General features: G+C 46.8%; 1 protein-coding gene across 1 annotated transcript in view; it reads left to right on the top strand.

Moving 5' to 3' along the window:
* The window catches only part of RNF19B (ring finger protein 19B), an 85,354-nt gene extending 77,307 nt beyond the window's left edge, over positions 1-8,047 (top strand). The window contains exons 8-9 of the mRNA XM_069223402.1: positions 5,871-6,002; positions 6,896-8,047. Of these exons, the coding sequence (XP_069079503.1) occupies positions 5,871-6,002; positions 6,896-7,301 (538 nt within the window). The 3' untranslated portion in view covers positions 7,302-8,047. The remainder of the gene's footprint in view (positions 1-5,870; positions 6,003-6,895) is intronic.
* The last annotated feature ends 14,729 nt before the right edge of the window (positions 8,048-22,776 follow it).

Here is a 22,776-nt window from a genome sequence, read left to right as displayed (position 1 = left end):
TTAAAAGAATGCATCGCCCAAAAACCCTATCTCATTTAGAGGCAGATAGCTGTAGAGGGAATTCACAACGGGGAAGAAATAAAACGCCAACAGCCGCAGCTATATTTTATACGCACTGTGTGATTTGCAGCAGTCATAAATAGTATGTTATCAAACTTTTACACGAAGCAGCCGAACAAAAGCACCCAAGGCAATAATAATAATAAAAAAAATAAAAAAATAAGATACATTGGCCAATAGCCCTTTGTCATTCAGAGGTTAGAAAGGAAGCCAAACAGCCACTGCCAAATTCAGATTAAAAACCAAAGAGGAGGTGTTGCAAGTAATACACATTCCATGGTGCTCCGTCTGTCCGCCAAATGAAAGTGCTCAAATATCTAAAAAGCCAAAGGCTCTCTGTCATTTGGAGGATATTCACCGAATAAAGCAAAAACAGCCGCTGCCAAACATTCCGCGGTGTTCCGTCTTTCTGCCGAACAAAAGTGCTCAAATATCTGAAACCAACAGTCCTCTGTCATTCAAAGGGAGTGAAGTCTGGAGTGAATCCACCAAGTAAAGAAAATTAGGCACAGATATGGTGCACTCCCCCACCTGGGGAAAACAATGTTGTTGAAAGAAAGACGAGAAAAGGAAAGTAGTGCTTCACTGACAAACTGTAATATGGCGCTAATGTGTGTGGGCGTGACTAAAATCAATCTGGCCACTTTGCAACCATTTTGTCTTGCTTTATTTAGTTTTTCCAGTGTTGTTGAAGCAGTGCCTAAAAGTCTTCTTTGTGTTTTTAAAGTAAGGGGATTGCCACCCGTATGCAGCATGAGGGTGTTTAGTGCTCCAAGCATGTGCAGAGAAGCAGGCAGCATTAAGCAAGCTGGATGTTGTAACACTTGTTTAAACTCTCGGCAAAGTAAAACAGCTGATAAGGATGACCTTAAACGTTTCCCACTGTATGTATCAACCAGGTATTGCAATACCTCCAGGAATGGTGCACTCTTCCCACGGAAAACAATGGTTTTCAAAGAAAGATTAGAAAGCACTTCACTAGCAAACTCTGGAAAGTGGAGCTAATGTGTGTGTGGGGGAGAATAAAACTAATCTGGCCCAAATGCGACCACTCGGTGTTTTTTTTTTTTTTTTTTTTAATTTATTGTTCATATTCTGAACCTTTTTTTCTCGCCGTCCTGAGTCTGCTCTTTGGAATAGAAAAATGTCAGAAAAAAACAATTTTCAGCAGAAGTTTCTTTCTCTTTTGGATCCATTTCACAGGGGAATATGTGAAGAGGGGGAAAGAGAGGGTGAGAGTCGCTACTTGAAGTCACGGTTTTCAGCAAGTGAGGCATTAATGCGACAAATTAAAATGCTTTGGCACAAGCTGAATGTAAAGTTGGCAGCATGAGGATTGAGACTCTGGATTGAGATGGACTGAGGCTATACAAGAGGCGCACGGGAATGACTTGTTTATTAAGTCTTTGTTTCTGAGAACGTCAGAAAAGGAAATAACATCCCCTGGGGGCAGTGCAAAGAGACTCCCTTTCAAAACCAGCAGCAGCACAGGAAGGACGGCAGCAATGACTGGATGCGAGAGAGGAGACATCAGATGGCCAACAAAAAGAATCAGTGAGTGAAGTCCCCTGGGAGGGAACAAAGCACCCAAAGGGCAGATGTACACTAATCACCAACCAGAGCAAAGGAAGTTTAAAATTCAGGCCAAACAACCAACCAAAAGCACTGGGCGTGTTCAAAGCCCATAGACTGAATAGAGCATGTCTTGAAAAGAACATGTAAGGGCTGCCTACGAAAGGCCTAAAAATGAAGTGCCTTCAAATTTGAAAACTCCACTAGGGACTTTGTGTACAGAAATGTATTGTGAATTTGATGCTCTTCTGGTCAATATAAACAGTTGTTGCCTCGCACCCGCTTGGTGATCGTTCATAAATTTTAAATTGTGTGTAGTATGTTGTGTATTTGTTAGTAGTAGATGCATTGTTAATGTCAATATGTGAATATGTTTAGAGAAGTTGTCACAACAAGCATATCAAACTGTGATGTTGAAGTGGTTTAGTGGGTAAGGTAGTGGGGGTGGGGGGGGGTGAGGTGGGGAGGGGAGTGGACCCTCACAGCTGGACCAGACTTTTCAGAAGTCCCTCTAGTTTTTGTGTGTGATGTGAACCTGCAGCAACTGCATCTCCAGTCTCTCCCACCTTCAACTGCATCTGGCCTCAAAAAATCCAAACCCCTGCCACTCTCCACCACCAACTTCTGGAGGGTTTCCCACTTCTGCACAAGTATGAGGGCACTCTTAACTGATTGCTGGGTGCTCCAGATTATCTACAAATGGTACTCCCTTCCTTTTTCTTTTTTTCCCCCCTCTTCCCTTTGGACTTCATTCTTTCTACAGGAAGTAGTCTGACGCATCCCTTGTTCTTGGAGGTTCAGGTTTTTCGCCATGTTAAATATGGCCATAAAATACTGCTGCTGATGGAGCGCAGCAAGGTGGGTGAGGATATCATGTGTAGCAGAGAGAGGTATAGTGAGCTGTTCATGCTAAAAAGGTTTGTGATGACACACAGAAGTAACTTAATAAACCTTGACTGGAGGGTAGGCGTGTGTGAATTTACAGCACTACATACCACGAACAGATGCTTACTGGGTAACATTTCCGTTCGAGGCATGTGTGGCTGTAGATACACATGCTTAGCATAGACTGTAAAGCAGTCCTCCTCCATAAGTGGTAGCGAACCTGTGGGTGTTACATTTGTTTGAAATAGTGTATGTAAAACTGCTTGGCCCATACTAGCTTGTTGGTGGGCCAGCACATCTACACAGTGAGATAGGTGTAGATGCCTGCTGCTAGGTGTAGCCTTATAGATGTGAAAGCTAAATCTGAGGTATGCTAATCAGATAAATAGCAGACAATATCTTGAACTTGGAATGACAATAGTGAACACACCGTTTCCATTTAGAAGCTTAACAGGCACAAGTAGTGGACCTGCATGCGTCTTTTGTGAATGTATGTGGGGTGTGCCACGTTGCTACTTTACATAAGTCAGCTATAGGTACATCACCCAGAAAAGCCATTGAAACTCCTTTCTTGTGAGTAGTGAGCTCTAAGAGGCGTCAGCATTGCACATTCGGATGCACCTAACAATCCACTGTGCAATTCTGGCTTTGAAATAGCCCTTTCTTTGTGTGGTTTTGAAAAGGCAACAAAGTTGTTGTGTTTTCCTAAATGTTTTGTTTCGCTCAATATAATACATTAGGGCTCCTTTAACGTCTACAGCATATAGGGCCCTTTCTACAACTGAATCCGGTTGTGGAAAAACACTGACAATTCAATAGATTAAGGTGGAATTGAGACACCCCGTTTGGAAGAAATTTAGGATTGGTACTCAGTACCACCCTATACATGTAGTTGAAAGAAAAGTTCTTCTAAAGTTAATCCCTGAGGCTCACTGACACGTCTGAGAAATGATAGCAACTAGGAATGATACCTTCCAAGATAAAAAGTGAAGGGGGCAGAAGTGGAGGGGCTCAAATGGAGGGCCCATTGAACTTGTTAATACAATAGTAAGATTCCAAGTGGTATCTGGTGGCACCCTTTGAGGAATGTCCCTTTAAAGTCCTTCCAAGAAGGCTTTGATTATTGGAATCCTAAAGAGTGAAGTGTTGCCTATTTTGTAGATATGTGTCTACTGCCGCTAGGTGTAGCCTTATAGATGTGAAAGCTAAATCTGAGGTATGCTAATCAGATAAATAGCAGACAATATCTTGAACTTGGAATGACAATAGTGAACACATCGTTTCCATTTAGAAGCTTAACAGGCACGAGTAGTGGATCTGCATGCGTCTTTAAGAATGTTCTTACAAGGCTGTGTTAGATTTAAATAACCAAACTCCTAGGACTTCAGGAGCCAGGTTCCAAGGTTTAAGAACCTGGGGTCTGTGTGTTCGATTTCTCCATGGCTCTGCGTGAGAAGGTGCTGTCTGTTCAGCAGTATCTCATGGGGAACTACAAAGTTCTAGGAGTTTGGTGAACCATAGTTGTCGCATCCAGATGGGAGCCACTAGGATGAAGCTGAGAGATGTCTGCCGAAGTTTGTGAACCACGAACTGAAGCAGTGGGAGAGGTGGAAAATCATAAGTGGATATCCTGGACCAACTGACCCATAGTGCGTTGTCCCTGGTCTGTGGCTGCGGGAACCAGGAGGCAAAGTTTGAGCATTTGGCTTTTTCTGCTGTGGCGAAGAGGTCTTTCTGTGGTTGACCCCAATGCTGGAAGTATTGGTGGAGGAGTTGCTGGTGGAGTTCCCACTTATGGACTTGTTACTTGTTGGCAACTCTTGCTGAGGAGATCTGCAAAGTTGTTGTCCACTCCCGGTAGATATTCCAATCACAGGTGAATGTTGTACTGAAGAGCCCCCTCCAAATGGGTTTGTTGTCTAGGTGAAAGGGGCACAGTACTCATGGCTTGACTTGGTGTGAGATCCTGCGCCGCTGGTTCGGAACTGTCATCTGGGAAGAAGGTTTCCTCATCTGCAGCCTCACCTGGGCTTGTGCCGCCTCTTGAGGGTCCTTGAATCCAGTGCATCTTCAATGCAGCAATGGGACATTTCGAGGCGTCAAGCTCGACCGTCACACAGCCTCTTCTTGGACCGAAAGGACATGCAGGCCTCACAGGTAACCTCCTCAAGTTTAGTGGAGAGGCACAAGTTACACACCTGATGGAGATTGGTGCCTGTATACTGGGTGTGGCAGCGAGGACAGAATCGGAAAGGTGTCTGTTCCGTCATCGGCTGGACATGGTGCAAAGGGAACATCAAAGATATGAAGTCTGCCCCAGAAGGCGAAGACCCACATAGGCCCCAGCCGACTCGAGTTTCCCTGACAGAGTCCATGGATATGAATGGATGAGGGATGCTGAAAAAACCGTGATTGAAAACAATACAGACTATAAAGTGTGCAAAAGATTGAGCGACAACTGTGTAAAACCGGAGCAGAGGAGTACCGGCAGAAGAAACTATCCAACAATGGAGTTGATGACCATGTGTGTGGCCAGCAAGAGAAGTCACTCTACCTTGTGACTCAAAATACTTTCTTTGAAGAAAATATTTTTTTTTACACATCTGAGCTCAACACTAGGTAGCAGAATTATGCTAAGCATGTGAATCTACAGCACTACATGCCACGAACAGATGCTTATTGGGTAAGTAACATTTTACTTCTGCTGAATACTCCATCTTCTGCTGATTTGTCACCAGCCTCAGTCTTCCCCTTGTAGATCTGTTGCCAGTCCATGTATGTCAAACACCTGCAGCAGGTGAGCTATGGTTGCTGCTTCAGTTAGGTGTTGAACCCTTGCTGGCCTCTTTGTACTTTGCTCCACTAATAAATGTTCATTTGGTTCCAGGGCTAAGCTCACCCGTTGTACCAGTACCCCAACAAATGCCAGAACGGTCAATCCTCATTTAAGGCCAACAGTCTCTAGCAGCTGTTAGTGTGTAGTGATCCATTGTTCTTCCCTAGAGCAACATAGTTACTGACTGCCTCCTTGCTTCACCATCTGCATTTCTAAATATGTTCCTTCAGCCTCTGAAGTGGTGCAGAATAGCAACCTGTAACTGTTTTGCCCTTTCTCCTTCACCTATCTCTCAACCTCTCTCACTGCCTTTCTCGCTCTATCTCATCTGTTCCAGTCTCTCTTCTCTGCTGCCTATTCTCTTTCTCCCACTGCTCACCCGCCCAAGCCCCTTGTACCCTTTGCACATCTCTCTACCTTTTGCCAACTGTTTCTAGTTTTGCAGTCACCAACTTGAAGAGTATGACCATTTCAGGCTTCACCCGATCTGATGTTTGTACATTAATCCTCACTACAGGTTAGAAGTCCAAGCTGATGTGCAGAAAGAGACTTTTCACAAGGATTCAGTCAGCCTTGGTGCTGTGAGTGACAGCGCCAGCACACGTGCAATGGCAGGCTCAATCATCAGCTCCTACAACCCGCAAGACAGGTGAGTTTGTACTGGTAGCCATTGGGTGTGCAAAGCCTCACATGGGGCCGATGTGCAGTGGGGCTGTAGCTTAACCTGCTGTGACAGATGGCACAGAAACAAGATATAAGGCAGAATAACTGAGGAAAGAGCCTGGATTGGTGGGTGCAAGGCAAAGAAATCCACATAAGTGGTTGACATGAGGTGGCATGTGGGTTGGTGAAATAAGACTGTGCAAGTGAGATAGGGTAGACTTGGCGAGGGACATCTTCTTTAGAAAATCCCCTCTCGAGAACCTGGTAGAGAGGCTGAAGCTGATCTGTAGTCAAGACAAGTGGGAAAATGAGCAGCAACATTTATGCATGGGACATTAACAGGACCTGTCGAGGGGCACTGTGGTAAATCAAGATGTCTTTCCAGATGAAATAAAGAAGTTAAAGGCACGTAGTTCACAAGGAAGCTTTATTCCAGTAAATAAAGGTCCCATCCAGCCTCAATCCCACTGCCTGCATCTCCTCACCAACACATTCTCAATGACCTCAGACCTGACATCACATGGTTCTAATCCTCTCCCAAGAGTTCTATATTCCTATGCATACTACAGGCACACAATAGCTTCGGCAGGATGTGAACACGGGCTGGTACAGCCTGATTGGTGGGGTAGAATTGCTGGAAGGCGTGAACATGGCTGTCATTTTAGTTTGACAGCGGCGTCTGACCTGTCAACAGAACTGTTTTTTAGTTGTAAGTTGACTACATACCATATTATTTTGAGTGCCGCTTGATCGCCTTATCGGCATATGCTACCATGCTGCTATATAGTTTTGTTGTTTCTCTTTGCTGCATTCTTGCATGACTTCCTCCAAACATGTCTTATCACCTGTCTGTACTGAATTTATAACTGTTTTCTGCAGGGATTGTAATAACATGGAGATTCAGGTGGACATCGAGGCCAAGCCCAGCCACTATCCTCTGGTTAGTGGAAGCAGCACAGAAGACTCTTTGCACGCACACCCCCAGATGATCGAGAAGGAGGAGGAGCACCATTACAAATTCTCCAGCTATGGTGGCCTGGATTGTGTAGTCAGCCAAACGTGTAACATCACCCTAGCTCAGCCAGAGAGCCTACGCAGTGACCTGGAAAGCTCAGACACACAGTCTGAAGATGTGCCAGACCTCACAATGGACGAGTGTGACTCCCCGTATATTCATAGAGGGCCTGAGCCTCGTCCGCCAACAGCTGGAGACATGGAACTCCAGGGGGAGGACATGTGCGAGGAGGCAGTGGTCAGCCTAGAGCAAGTGGAGATCGAAGTATAGCATGGTGTACACTTGTCTGTACAATGAAGCACACTTATTGAGCACTCTTTTTTTTTTTCTGTTTTTGTTTTGTCATTTCTTTCTAATGCGTTCCAAAATCTGAGTCCATTGCTTCAGCAGCCCAAGATAGTCCTGTATTTGCTTATCCTCCCTTGAAGGTTGGGAGGAGCTGACACTACCCCAGCTGGACAGATTGGCATTCAGAAGCTTAGCCAGTCCACTACTTGGAGTGACACTAAAATGGAGCTCCATGACAAATACAGCTTGGGCAGTTATTGTGTGGGAGGTGGGTGGGTACTGGGGGTTGGCATTAAGGGACTGGGGCACATGTGATTGTTAGTGAACTGGGAGGGGGCAGGCTCTCCCTCGAATGTAAATGATTATGTAATTGTGCTAAATTGCCAATGAGACAAAATTACAGTTGTATGCTCAGGGGGTAGGTCATTGTTATCCTCTTTCCATTTTCCTAATTGGGTGGGTTGCAGTGGTTTACCCACTTCCAAAATCATTTGTATATTGAGGTGGGTTTTCTTCTCTGCCTGAAAACTGCAGTATCTGGGCACGCACAGCCTTGTTATTTCAGAAACTGGCAAGAGTAACCTCTGTAGGGCTGTCTGGGTACAGTGTATATGTGTGTATAGTGTATGTATGAGTGTACATATGTTTGCGTTATGTACATACATGTGTAAATTGTGTGTATGCAGACCATATTGAGAGCACATTTCAATAAAGATTTTATGGCCTAATATGTGGAGCTCAATGTTCGTTGAGGCTGTAAAGTGATTCTCTAGTTAAAGACGTTCCATTTAGAAGGGAGCGTTTTGTCTTGTGGGTCCGTAGTATTAGCTTGTAGGGTAAAGTAGCCTCTGAGTATTTTTCTTGGTCCTGGGTTCTTCGATAATCAACACTGAATTCTTATTGGTGCATGATTTCTGAACGCATACTGCTAACTACATTGTAATTTTTTAGAAAAAAAGAGAAAATTGTTACCATGGGCTTTTGCAGCCATGCATAGTGGAAACACTGTGCTGGACGTGCACGCTCTGGCTCTTTCGGCACATGTTGTGCTTTTCTTCCCAATCACTAGAGGTCACAGTGGCTAGGTGCCAGAGGGCTCAGTGAGGTGTGGTGGAGATTGTAAGTAGTGCTAGATCCCGGACTCCTAACGTTAACATTGAATGGCCATAGCTATGAAGGATCACTGTTCAAGATGCATTACTGGAGGGATACTTTACCAACAGCTTTGATTTTGACAGCCTTCTACTCTTGAAGGCAAGCCTTAAGATGACACTTCAATAGGAGTGACAAGCAACTAGAAAATGGACCTTATTACAAGCTATTCTCCTGGGTTCTAACCCTAGTTTAGGTATTTGACCAAAAGCATTCCCCCAGAGAGCACAGCTGACTGAATGAACAGCCACCAAGGAATTTGCCGCTAGATGGCTACCGCTGAAATTCCACACTTCCAAATAATGTGATCTCCAGAGATAGATGCCGCAATTTAATAAATAGTCCTCCTGATACTAGCTCTATAAGGAATTTTTTCAAAAATTCAAGTCTGTGATCAAGCCACAATGTTGAAACAAAACATTCTGAACTCTTATTAGTAAGCACTGGTCCAGTTGTGGCATTCCAAGTTTGGAGATAACGGGTGTAGGTATTTCATTTAATCCTGACAATGGTGTAAACAAGGAAATGTCCAGGCGAAGATTTAGGATTATGATAATGCCAACAATTTTGCCAAAGCCTGAATATGCAAGATGCACTCTCACTTTAAGTATCAATTAATGCACTGAGGTAGTTGCTATACGAGATGTGACATGGGTTTATTTATATGGTGCTGGATATTATGTATCACGTGCTGGCTGTACCTTCGTGTATGAAATGTAGTAATGGATGGTGTAATATGGTGTGGAGATACATGTGATATTATATGCATTTGTACAGTGCACAAGTGCCTTATAAGGCTGTGGGCTGTCTAGGACGTCTTGCTACCATGTTTTAGAGTTGCCTCACAGGCGGGAGTCTGCAGTCATGTGAGGTTCTAGGTATTAAGAACAGGTACAGCATTTGGTTCGCTGTATCCTTTGTACATTAATAGATATTCATAGTGTCCAATTGAAGTTATTTTAGTGTTCAAGTAGATTTTTGTTGTCTGTTTCAAAGGTTAGACTCCCAGGAAAAAAAACTGGGCAATAACACCCCCACATTTCCCCAAACTCCTCCAGAAGTGATCAACGGGGCCAAATATAAAGTGTCACCCATCGTGCTGAATTCAGTTTTTCTTTTCATGCCGTCAGACGTGGGTCCGGCACTCTACTCCTCTCGTCTTTAAGTGAATTTCTATTTTTTTTTTTTTTCCCTTCAAATTTCTTTTTTTTTTTTTCACCCATGTGAAAAGTAAAGGGATCACCTTCCTAAAAGATGTTTGTGACAAATTTCTCCTTCCCACCCACACCACCTTGCGAAATATGCCTATGTCTATGCCTATGACATATGACTATGTCAGAGCACAACCCCAGGACCTGTGAAAATTGCCCCCAGATGAATCCAAATAATAACGGGGCTGCACTGTAAAACTCCCCTTCTCCAAACATTGGTCACACAGAAGATCCTTGTATAAGTCTCTGGGTAAGTAGGAAAAGCACAAACAGTTCAGGTGAGAATCAGCCCCTTGACATCAGTCTTCAGCTCCATAGAAGGTGCTTCAATGAGCCACTGTGTCCCACTTCTCTAGAGCTGATTCAGATTTGGTCCTGGTGCAGTCCCAGTTTCTGCATCTATTGGCAACATCACAGCAAATGGACTTTAGGGAGGCTGTGCTGCACATATTTGGCATCATTTTGGGTCCCTCTTCCCAAAGAGGCCTCCAGTTGTGGTCCCGTTGGTGGATGCGGTTCTGTCTGTTTCTCTTGAATCAACTACGGAGGCAGCACTGGCTACAGCGCCACTCCCCATGTATGTTCCCTTAGCTGTGATGCTGGTAGTGATCCACTGTCTATAGGGCTTTCCAAATTTGAGCCACCAAAATCGCAACCTCGACTGAGGTAAAGTTCTGATCCCTCCAGAGCAGTCTACAGCCATCTCCTGATTCCAATACATTGCTTTTACCATGTGCAGTGCTTATACTTTACATCAGCTCTTTTTCGTTTCGATTCTTACAGCTATGAGAAGTGGAACAAGTTTGTCCAAGAGTAAGATGGCAATTGGTTTGCAGACTTACAAGATACTAGTGGCCTGCACTAGTGGAATGAACTTGTCTATCCTGGTCCTAGAAGAAAGTTTTGTCTGCCATAGTTATGCAACGGGCTGTGCAGGGCTTTGTCCTACTGTTTCCTACCATGTAAGACTAAATGAAAATCCTCATGGAGGTTCTTCAGTTTAACCAGTTGTCTACCAAATGATCTCCTGCCTTTCAATGAAGCCCTTTCAAAAACCTTATTGGGAAAAACCATGCTCTGTGTTGCCAGTGAATAGACGGGTAGCTTGTTGTCACAAACTGATGCTGGACGATCCTGACTCAACACCAGATGCTGGAGAATCTGGTGATCATGTGTCCGCCAGCAGAGTGAACCCCAATGCCTTTCCTGCAACCACTCCTGACTGTGAGTCCAAATGGATGGAGGCTTTTTGCAGCTCCATGTTGCTTCTTGGGCTGTAACCATGATTTATGGGATATAGTGTCAAGACCTGCTGGCAGCTCCAAAGGACATACAGGCATCTTTAGCCCAAAACCCGACAGGACAGACAGGATGCAGCAATATTTGTTATACACTCTGTCCTGGACACACAAGATTGATTGGGCTGCACGATAGGCAAGAGTGTGGCGCTTTGGTGTCCTTTCTCGATGAGGTCTGTAGGCTTCTCTGGGGATGTCCAGTTACAGTTAGTGAGCATGCTGTTAGATAACTCTCACTTTTTTGGGGAGAAATTGTACTGTGCCCTGAAAGCCTTTAAGGAAATTCTGTATCATAGAACATTTATTAGGACTGTCTTGCCCCTACCAGTCAATTTCCCCAACCATTTATTCTCCATGATTATACTGGGAGCTTCCAATATCATTGACACATGACCTCAACATTTGCACAACAACCTTCTCAGCCACTTAGTGACTGAGGCTCTCAAAAGCAACATCCATGGCATTACATGCAGTTGTCCCCCGACCCCCTATAACCATCCCCCGGCCTCCTCAGCTATTGCAATTTCAAAACCACTTAGTGTGTCCTTTTCGACAAAGCCTCACCCTATAGGAGAGCAGACATTTTCTCTAATGGTGGGGAGACATTGATTCCTTTGGACACATGGATCCTCCATATTGTGCCATGGGCTATGCCTGTTCATCTCTTTCTAACCCGCTGCACTTTCCACCCCGTAAGTTGGCTGATGGAGGAACACATGTTTATTTTGCAGCATGAAGTGCATGCCCTTTTTTTAGCTTAAAAAAAAAAAAACTGTAGAATGTGTTATGCTTTGCAAGTAAGGACTGGGAGTTACTTCTGCTACTTGTACGTAAGAAGTATGGACCCACTCTGCGCCTTTCTATGGAAGGATAAATTACAGATTCTCACTCCTGCCTAGGTTTTGTTTACCCTGGAAACTGGATGATAGCAATGAACCTACAGGACACTTAGTTCCATATTCAATATCAATATTCTGAAGACACATCTGACTCCTTCTCAGACATTTTCATTCATTTAAGCCATCCTGAGTGCACTGCAGTTTCGTGCTCTACCGTTTTACCCCCTTCTGCCATTCCCAAAGTGATGCTTTGACTCTACATGCTTCCATGCTTGTACTGCTCTTGGCTCTATATTTGAAGAAGTAAAGGCTGACCGGCTCAAGTCATCCTAGTGGCTCAGGATTGGGCTACGAGGGCGTTGTATCTGGTGTTTCTGGGCATGAGCAGATCAAGCTTTGGGAGGATCTACTGTCGCTGCAAAAGGGCATTGTCCTGGGCCCGGGCCTCTGCAACGTGTACTGCCATGCTTGGAGTTTGCGGGTCGGAAGCTGGTCTCTTTGCTATTCCTTCAAAGGTCGTCATTGCATTTTTTGCAGTCAGTCAGATACCCATTTACGAAATTGGTGTACTGTAGGCACTGTTAAAAGATTGTGGCTTGATGCAGCACCTGTCTGATTGATCTGCTACAAGCTATGATGTTTGATTTGTTGTGTACTGTAGGAAGTTGGCTCTGTATGCACTATTTCAAAGTAAGGAATAGTATGCACAGAGTCCAAGGGTTCCCCTTAGAGGTAAGATAGTGGCAAAAAGAGATAATACTAATGCTCTATTTTGTGGTAGTGTGGTCGAGCAGTAGGCTTATCAAAGGAGTAGTGTTAAGCATTTGTTGTACATACACACAGGCAATAAATGAGAAACACACACTCAAAGACAAATCCAGCCAATAGGTTTTGTTATAGAAAAATATATTTTCTTAGTTTATTTTAAGAACCACAGGTTCAAATTCTACATGTAATATCTCATTTGAAAGGTATTGCAGGTAAGTACTTTAGGAACTTTGAATAATTACAGTAGCATATATACTTTTCACATAAAACACAAATAGCTGTTTTAAAAGTGGACACAGTGCAGTTTTCACAGTTCCTGGGGGAGGTAAAGTATTGTTAGTTCTTGCAGGTAAGTAACCCACCTACAGGGCTCAGATTTGGTTCCAAGGTAGCCCACCGTTGGGGGTTCAGAGCAACCCCAAAGTTACCACACCAGCAGCTCAGGGCCGGTCAGGTGCAGAGGTCAAAGAGGTGCCCAAAACACATAGGCTTCAATGGAGAGAAGGGGGTGCCCCGGTTCCGTTCTGCCAGCAGGTAAGTACCCGCGTCTTCGGAGGGCAGACCAGGGGGGTTTTGTAGGGCATCGGGGGGGGGGGACACAGGTCAGCACAAAAAGTACACCCTCAGCAGCGCGGGGGCGGCCGGGTGCAGTGTGCAAACACGCGTCGGGTTTCCAATTGTTTTCAATGAGAGACCAAGGGGTCTCTTCAGTGGTGCAGGCAGGCAAGGGGGGGGGCTCCTTGGGGTAGCCACCACCTGGGCAAGGGAGAGGGCCTCCTGGGGGTCACTACTGCACTGGAGTTCCGATCCTTCAGGTGCTGGGGGCTGCGGGTGCAGGGTCTTTTCCAGCCGTTGGGATGTTAGTCAGGCAGTCGCGGTCATGGGGAGCCTCGGGATTCCCTCTGCAGGCGTCGCTGTGGGGGCTCAGGGGGGACAACTTTGGTTACTCACGGTCTTGGAGTCGCCGGAGGGTCCTCCCTGAGGTGTTGGTTCTCCACCAGTCGAGTCGGGGTCGCCGGGTGCAGTGTTGCAAGTCTCACGCTTCTTGCGGGGATTGCAGGGGTCTTTAAATCTGCTCCTCTGTAACAAAGTTGCAGTCTTTTTGGCACAGGGCCGCTGTCCTCGGGAGTTTCTGGTCTTTCTTGAAGCAGGGCAGTCCTCTGAGGATTCAGAGGTCGCTGGTCCTGGGGAAAGCGTCGCTGGAGCAGGTTTCTTTGGAAGGCAGGAGACAGGCCGGTAGGACTGGGGCCAAAGCAGTTGGTGTGTTCTTTCTTCTTCTGCAGGGGTTTTTCAGCTCAGCAGTCCTCTTCTTCCTGTAAGTTGCAGGAATCTAAATTCTTAGGTTCAGGGAAGCCCTTAAATACTAAATTTAAGGGCGTGTTTAGGTCTGGGGGGTTAGTAGCCAATGGCTACTAGTCCTGAGGGTGGGTACACCCTCTTTGTGCCTCCTCCCAAGGGGAGGGGATCACAATCCTATCCCTATTGGGGGAATCCTCCATCTGCAAGATTGAGGATTTCTAAAAGTTAGTCACTTCAGCTCAGGACACCTTAGGGGCTGTCCTGACTGGCCAGTGACTCCTCCTTGTTATTCTCATTATTTCCTCCGGCCTTGCCGCCAAAAGTGGGGCCGTGGCCGGAGGGGGCGGGCAACTCCACTAGCTGGAGTGCCCTGCGGTGCTGGAACAAAGGGGGTGAGCCTTTGAGGCTCACCGCCAGGTGTTACAGCTCCTGCCTGGGGGAGGTGTTAGCATTTCCACCCAGTGCAGGCTTTGTTACTGGCCTCAGAGTGACAAAGGCACTCTCCCCATGGGGCCAGCAACATGTCTCGAGTGTGGCAGGCTGCTAGAACCAGTCAGCCTATCAGGTAGTTGGTTGAAGTTTCAGGGGGCACCTCTAAGGTGCCCTCTGGGGTGTATTTTACAATAAAATGTACACTGCCATCAGTGTGCATTTATTGTGCTGAGAAGTTTGATACCAAACTTCCCAATTTTCAGTGTAGCCATTATGGTGCTGTGGAGTTCGTGTTTGACAGACTCCCAGACCATATACTCTTATGGCTACCCTGCACTTACAATGTCTAAGGTTTGGCTTAGGCACTGTAGGGGCACAGTGCTCATGAACTGGTGTCCTCACCTATGGTATAGTGCACCCTGCCTTAGGGCTGTAAGGCCTGCCAGAGGGGTGACTTATCTATACTGCATAGGCAGTGTGAGGTTGGCATGGCACTCTAAGTGGAAGAACCTGGAAAGGCCATCTGCATTGGCATGGGCAGTCCCAGGTCTGTGTTCCACTATAAAGTCCATTCCCTGTAGGGAGATGGACCACCTCAACAGTTTTGGATTTTCACCTTTCATTTGCATCAGCCATCTGAGAGGTCTGTGGTCAGTTTGAACTACAAAGTGAGTACCAAAGAGGTATGGTCTCAGCTTCTTCAGGGACCAAACCACAGCAAAGGCCTCCCTCTCAATGGCACTCCAACGCTGCTCCCTGGGGAGTAACCTCCTGCTAATGAAAGCCACAGGCTGGTCAAGGCCATCATTATTTGTTTGGGACAAAACTGCCCCTTTCCCATGTTCAGAGGCATCTGTCTGCACAATGAATTGCTTGGAGTAATCTGGAGCTTTTAGAACTGGTGCTGTGCACATAGCTTGTTTCAGGGTGTCAAAGGTCTGTTGGCATTCTACAGTCCAGTTTACCTTCTTGGGCATTTTCTTGGAGGTGAGTTCTGTGAGGGCTGTCACAATGGATCCATATCCCTTCACAAACCTCCTATAGTACCCAGTCAAGCCAAGGAATGCCCTGACTTGAGTCTGGGTTTTTGGAGCTGCCCAGTCCAGAATAGTCTGGATCTTAGGCTGGAGTGGCTGAACTTGGCCTCCACCTACAAGGTGTCCCAAGTAAACCACAGTTCCCTGCCCTATCTGGCATTTGGATGCCTTGATAGAGAGGCCTGCTGATTGCAGAGCCTTCAAAACCTTCTTCAGGTGGACCAGGTGATCCTGCCAGTTGGAGCTAAAGACAGCAATATCATCAAGATAAGCTGCACTAAAGGACTCCAAGCCAGCAAGGACTTGATTCACCAACCTTTGGAAGGTGGCAGGGGCATTCTTTAAACCAAAGGGCATAACAGTGAACTGATAATGCCCATCAGGTGTGGAGAATGCTGTCTTTTCTTTTGCTCCAGGGGCCATTTTGATTTGCCAGTACCCTGCTGTTAAGTCAAAGGTACTTAAGAATTTGGCAGCCCCTAATTTATCAATCAGTTCATCAACTCTAGGAATGGGATGGGCATCTGTCTTGGTGACAGAATTAAGTCCTCTGTAGTCCACACAAAACCTCATCTCTCTCTTTCCATCTTTGGTGTGAGGTTTGGGGACTAAGACCACTGGGCTAGCCCAGGGGCTGTCAGAGTGCTCAATTACTCCCAATTCCAGCATCTTGTGGACTTCCACCTTGATGCTTTCCTTAACTTGGTCAAACTGTCTGAATATTTTGTTTTTGACAGGCATGCTGTCTCCTGTGTCCACATCATGGGTACACAGGTGTGTCTGACCAGGGGTTAAGGAAAAGACCTCAGCAAACTGCTGCAGGACCTTCTTACAGTCAGATTGCTGTTGGCTAGAGAGGGTGTCTGAATAGATCACTCCATCCACTGAGCCATCTTTAGGGTCTGATGAGAGGTGATCAGGGAGAGGCTCACTCTCAGCTTCCTGGTCCTCATCTGTTACCATCAACAGATTTACATCAGCCCTGTCATGGAAGAGCTTTAGGCGGTTCACATGGATCACCCTCTTGGGGCTCCTGCTAGTGCCTAGGTCCACCAGGTAGGTGACCTGACTCTTCTTCTCTAGCACTGGGTAAGGGCCACTCCATCTGTCCTGGAGTGCCCTGGGAGCCACAGGCTCCAAAACCCAGACTTTCTGCCCTGGTTGAAATTCAACCATTGCAGCTTTTTGGTCATACCAAAACTTCTGGAGCTGTTGGCTGGCCTCAAGGTTTTTGCTTGCCTTTTCCATGTACTCTGCCATCCTTGAGCGAAGGCCAAGTACATAGTCCACTATGTCTTGTTTAGGCTCATGAAGAGGTCTCTCCCAGCCTTCTTTAACAAGAGCTAATGGTCCCCTTACAGGGTGGCCAAACAGAAGCTCAAAGGGTGAGAACCCTACTCCCTTCCGAGGCACCTCTCTGTAAGCGAAAAGCAGGCATGGCAAGAGGACATCCCATCTCCTTTTGAGTTTTTCTGGGAGCCCCATGATCATGCCCTTTAATGTCTTGTTGAATCTCTCAACAAGGCCATTAGTTTGTGGATGATAGGGTGTAGTGAATTTATAAGTCACTCCACACTCATTCCACATGTGTTTCAGGTATGCTGACATGAAGTTGGTACCTCTGTCAGACACCACCTCCTTGGGGAAGCCCACTCTGGTAAAGATACCAATGAGGGCCTTGGCTACTGCAGGGGCAGTAGTCGACCTAAGGGGAATAGCTTCAGGATACCTAGTAGCATGATCCACTACTACCAGGATGTACATATTTCCTTAGGCTGTGGGAGGTTCAAGTGGACCCACTATGTCCACACCCACTCTTTCAAAGGGGACCCCCACCACTGGAAGTGGAATGAGGGGGGCCTTTGGGTGTCCACCTGTCTTACCACTGGCTTGACAGGTGGTACAGGAGACACAAAACTCCTTAACTTTCTGGGACATGTTGGGCCAGTAGAAGTGGTTGACTAACCTCTCCCACGTCTTGGTTTGTCCCAAATGCCCAGCAAGTGGAATATCATGGGCTAAGGTCAGAATAAACTCTCTGAACTCCTGAGGCACTACCACTCTCCTAGTGGCACCAGGTTTGGGATCTCTTGCCTCAGTGTACAGGAGTCCATCTTCCCAATAGACCCTATGTGTTCCAGTTTTCTTGCCATTGGACTCTTCAGCAGCTTGCTGCCTAAGGCCTTCAAGAGAGGGACAGGTTTCTTGTCCCTTACATAACTGCTCCCTTGAGGGGTCCCCCTGGGCCCAAGAGCTCAACCTGATAAGGTTCCAGCTCCATAGGCTCAGTTCCCTCAGAGGGCAGAACTTCTTCCTGAGAAGAGAGGTTCTCTTTTTGGTGTTGTGTTGCAGTTGGTTTCCCGGCTGGCTTTCCCTTTCTCTTGGTAGGCTGGGCCCTTTTTCCAGACTCTAGCTCTACTTGTTCACCCTGTGCCTTGCACTGTGACCTTGTCTTGACACACACCAGTTCAGGGATACCCAGCATGGCTGCATGGGTTTTCAGTTCTACCTCAGCCCATGCTGAGGACTCCAGGTCATTTCCAAGCAAACAGTCTACTGGGATATTCGAGGAGACCACCACCTGTTTCAGGCCATTGACCCCTCCCCACTCTAAAGTTACCATAGCCATGGGATGTACTTTAGTTTGATTGTCAGCATTGGTGACTGGATAAGTTTGTCCAGTCAGGTATTGACCAGGGGAAACCAGTTTCTCTGTCACCATGGTGACACTGGCACCTGTATCCCTCAGGCCTTCTACACTTGTCCCATTAATTAAGAGCTGCTGCCTGTATTTTTGCATGTTAGGAGGCCAGGCAGCCAGTGTGGCTAAATCCACCCCACCCTCAGAGACTAATGTAGCTTCAGTGTGAACCCCGATTTGCTCTGGGCACACTGTTGATCCCACTTGGAGACTAGCCATTCCAGTGTTAGCTGGAGTGGAGTTAGAAGTGGTTGTTTTCTTGGGACAGGCCTTGTCTCCAGTTTGGTGTCCAGGCTGATTACAGCTACGACACCAGGCCTTCTTGGGATCAAAGTTTTTACCCTTGTACCCAAAATTGTTTTGTGAAGAGGCTCTGGGCCCACCCTCCTGTGCAGGTTTTTGGGGGCCTGTAGAAGACTCTACTATTTTTGTTTTTGGCTGTCTCACCACCCTTCCCCTGGGGAGGTTTTGTGACCCCTTTCTTTTGGTCAGCCCCTGTGGAAGTCGTGGACACCCTAGTCTTGACCCAATGGTCCGCCTTCTTTCCCAATTCTTGGGGAGAAATTAGGCCTAGGTCTACCAGATGCTGATGCAGTTTGTCATTGAAACAATTACTTAATAGGTGTTCTTTCACAAATAGATTGTACAGCCCATCATAATTACTTACACCACTGCCTTGAATCCAACCATCTAGTGTTTTTACTGAGTAGTCTACAAAGTCAACCCAGGTCTGGCTCGAGGATTTTTGAGCCCCCATGAATCTAATCCTATACTCCTCAGTGGAGAATCCAAAGCCCTCAATTAGGGTACCCTTCATGAGGTCATAAGATTCTGCATCTTTTCCGGAGAGTGTGAGGAGTCTATCCCTACACTTTCCAGTGAACATTTCCCAAAGGAGAGCACCCCAGTGAGATTTGTTCACTTTTCTGGCTACACAAGCCCTCTCAAAAGCTGTGAACCATTTGGTGATGTCATCACCATCTTCATATTTAGTTACAATCCCTTTAGGGATTTTCAACATGTCAGGAGAATCTCAGACCCTATTTATGTTGCTGCCACCATTGATGGGTCCTAGGCCCATCTCTTGTCTTTCCCTTTCTATGGCTAGGATCTGTCTTTCCAAAGCCAATCTTTTGGCCATCCTGGCTAACTGGATGTCCTCTTCACTGGAGTTATCCTCAGTGATTTCAGAGAGGTCGGTCCCTCCTGTGAGGGGAACAGCATCTCTGACTATTATGTTTGGAGACAGGGCTTGAGAGGCCCTGTTCTCCCTAAATAGGACCGGTAGGGGGGAATTCTCCTCCAAGTCACTATCTTCATCCTCTGTGTTGCCATCCTAAGAGGGGTTGGCTCTTTCAAACTCTGCCAAAAGCTCCTGGAGCTGTAGTTTGGAAGATCTGGGGCCCATTGTTATTTTCTTTAATTTACAGAGTGACCTTAGCTCCCTCATCTTAAGATGGAGGTAAGGGGTGGTGTCGAGTTCCACCACATTCACATCTGTACTAGACATTATGCTTCTAAAAGTTGGAATACTTTTTAAGAATCTAAAACTAGTTCTAGGTTCTAATTCAAACTTTTAAACTCTAAAAGAAATGCTAACAGGGACTAACACAAGGCCCTAGCAGGACTTTTAAAAATGTAGAAAAATAGTTCAAATTGCAAAAATCAATTTCTAATGACAATTTTTGGAATTTGTCGTGTGATCAGGTATTGGCTGAGTAGTCCAGCAAATGCAAAGTCATGTACCCCACAGCTGATCCACCAATGTAGGAAGTTGGCTCTGTATGCACTATTTCAAAGTAAGGAATAGTATGCACAGAGTCCAAGGGTTCCCCTTAGAGGTAAGATAGTGGCAAAAAGAGATAATACTAATGCTCTATTTTGTGGTAGTGTGGTCGAGCAGTAGGCTTGTCAAAGGAGTAGTGTTAAGCATTTGTTGTACATACACACAGGCAATAAATTAGGAACACACACTCGGACAAATCCAGCCAATACCAATAGGTTTTGTTATAGAAAAATATATTTTCTTAGTTTATTTTAAGAACCACAGGTTCAAATTCTACATGTAATATCTCATTTGAAAGGTATTGCAGGTAAGTACTTTAGGAACTTTGAATAATTACAGTAGCATATATACTTTTCACATAAAACACAAATAGCTGTTTTAAAAGTGGACACAGTGCAATTTTCACAGTTCCTGGGGGAGGTAAAGTATTGTTAGTTCTTGGAGGTAAGTAACCCACCTACAGGGCTCAGATTTGGGTCCAAGGTAGCCCACCGTTGGGGGTTCAGAGCAACCCCAAAGTTACCACACCAGCAGCTCAGGGCCGGTCAGGTGCAGAGGTCAAAGAGGTGCCCAAAACACATAGGCTTCAATGGAGAGAAGGGGGTGCCCCGGTTCCGGTCTGCCAGCAGGTAAGTACCCGCGTCTTCGGAGGGCAGACCAGGGGGGTTTTGTAGGGCACCGGGGGGGGGGGGGGGGGGACACAGGTCAGCACAAAAAGTACACCCTCAGCAGCGCGGGGGCGGCCGGGTGCAGTGTGCAAACACGCGTCGTGTTTCCAATTGTTTCCAATGAGAGACCAAGGGTCTCTTCAGCGGTGCAGGCAGGCAAGGGGGGTCTCCTCAGGGTAGCCACCACCTGGGCAAGGGAGAGGGCCTCCTGGGGGTCACTCCTGCACTGGAGTTCCGATCCTTCAGGTGCTGGGGGCTGCGGGTGCAGGGTCTTTTCCAACCATCTGGATGTTAGTCAGGCAGTCGCGGTCAGGGGGAGCCTCGGGATTCCCTCTGCAGGCGTCGCTGTGGGGACTCAGGGGGGACAACTTTGGTTACTCACGGTCTTGGAGTCGCCGGAGGGTCCTCCCTGAGGTGTTGGTTCTCCACCAGTCGAGTCGGGGTCGCCGGGTGCAGTGTTGCAAGTCTCAAGCTTCTTGCGGGGATTGCAGGGGTCTTTAAATCTGCTCCTCTGTAACAAAGTTGCAGTCTTTTTGGCACAGGGCCGCTGTCCTCGGGAGTTTCTAGTCTTTCTTGAAGCAGGGCAGTCCTCTGAGGTCGCTGGTCCTGGGGAAAGCGTCGCTGGAGCAGGTTTCTTTGGAAGGCAGGAGACAGGCCGGTAGGACTGGGGCCAAAAGCAGTTGGTTTCTTCTTTCTTCTTCTGCAGAGGTTTTTCAGCTCAGCAGTCCTCTTCTTCTTGTAAGTTGCAGGAATCTAAATTCTTAGGTTCAGGGAAGCCCTTAAATACTAAATTTAAGGGCGTGTCTAGGTCTGGGGGGTTAGTAGCCAATGGCTACTAGTCCTGAGGGTGGGTACACCCTTTTGTGCCCACTCCCAAGGGGAGGGGGGTCACAATCCTATCCCTATTGGGGGAATCCTCCATCTGCAAGATGGAGGATTTCTAAAAGTTAGTCACTTCAGCTCAGGACACCTTAGGGGCTGTCCTGACTGGCCAGTGACTCCTCCTTGTTATTCTCATTATTTCCTCCGGCCTTGCCGCCAAAAAGTGGGGCCGTGGCCGGAGGGGGCGAGCAACTCCACTAGCTGGAGTGCCCTGCGGTGCTGGAACAAAGGGGGTGAGCCTTGGAGGCTCACCGCCAGGTGTTACAGCTCCTGCCTGGGGGAGGTGTTAGCATCTCCACCCAGTGCAGGCTTTGTTACTGGCCTCAGAGTGACAAAGGCACTCTCCCCATGGGGCCAGCAACATGTCTCGAGTGTGGCAGGCTGCTAGAACCAGTCAGCCTACACAGGTAGTTGGTTAAAGTTTCTGGGGGCACCTCTAAGGTGCCCTCTGGGGTGTATTTTACAATAAAATGTACACTGGCATCAGTGTGCATTTATTGTGCTGAGAAGTTTGATACCAAACTTCCCAATTTTCAGTGTAGCCATTATGATGCTGTGGAGTTCGTGTTTGACAGACTCCCAGACCATATACTCTTATGGCTACCCTGCACTTACAATATCTAAGGTTTGGCTTAGGCACTGTATGGGCACAGTGCTCATGCACTGGTGCCCTCACCTATGGTATAGTGCACCCTGCCTTAGGGCTGTAAGGCCTGCTAGAGGGGTGACTTATCTATACTGTATAGGCAGTGTGAGGTTGGCATGGCACCCTGAGGGGAGTGCCATGTCGACTTACTCGTTTTGTCCTCACCAGCACACACAAGCTGGCAAGCAGTGTGTCTGTGCTGAGTGAGGGGTCCCCAGGGTGGCATAAGATATGCTGCAGCCCTTAGAGACCTTCCCTGGCATCAGGGCCCTTGGTACCAGGGGTACCAGTTACAAGGGACTTACCTGGATGCCAGGGTGTGCCAATTGTGGATACAAAAGTACAGGTTAGGGAAAGAACACTGGTGCTGGGGCCTGGTTAGCAGCACTTTCAATTCAAAACATAGCATCAGCAAAGGCAAAGGCAAAAAGTCAGGGGGTAACCATGCCAAGGAGGCATTTCCTTACATGTACCCAGCAAAGATTTGCGGTGGACACTATAATAGGATGTTTGTGAGCTCTTCTGCTTTTTAAGTTTGCCAGATCTGCTTTCTTTGTTTAAATCACCTGTTGTGTTGGGATTTCTTAAAGGTTTACCACAGTTTCTGCCAAAACCTTTTTTTCAGTGGGGTTTGAATTTGAGTCCCAGTTTTCTAATGTACCCCTATCCGAGCCAGCGAAAAGTTGTCTACTACACCTGTAGCCCCTGAAAATGGTCTTTCTGGTTGAATAGCATCAG

Source organism: Pleurodeles waltl, chromosome 3_1 (assembly GCF_031143425.1).
Source record: "Pleurodeles waltl isolate 20211129_DDA chromosome 3_1, aPleWal1.hap1.20221129, whole genome shotgun sequence".
Classification (NCBI taxonomy): domain Eukaryota; kingdom Metazoa; phylum Chordata; class Amphibia; order Caudata; family Salamandridae; genus Pleurodeles; species Pleurodeles waltl.
This window is presented reverse-complemented; position numbering and strand designations above follow the sequence as displayed.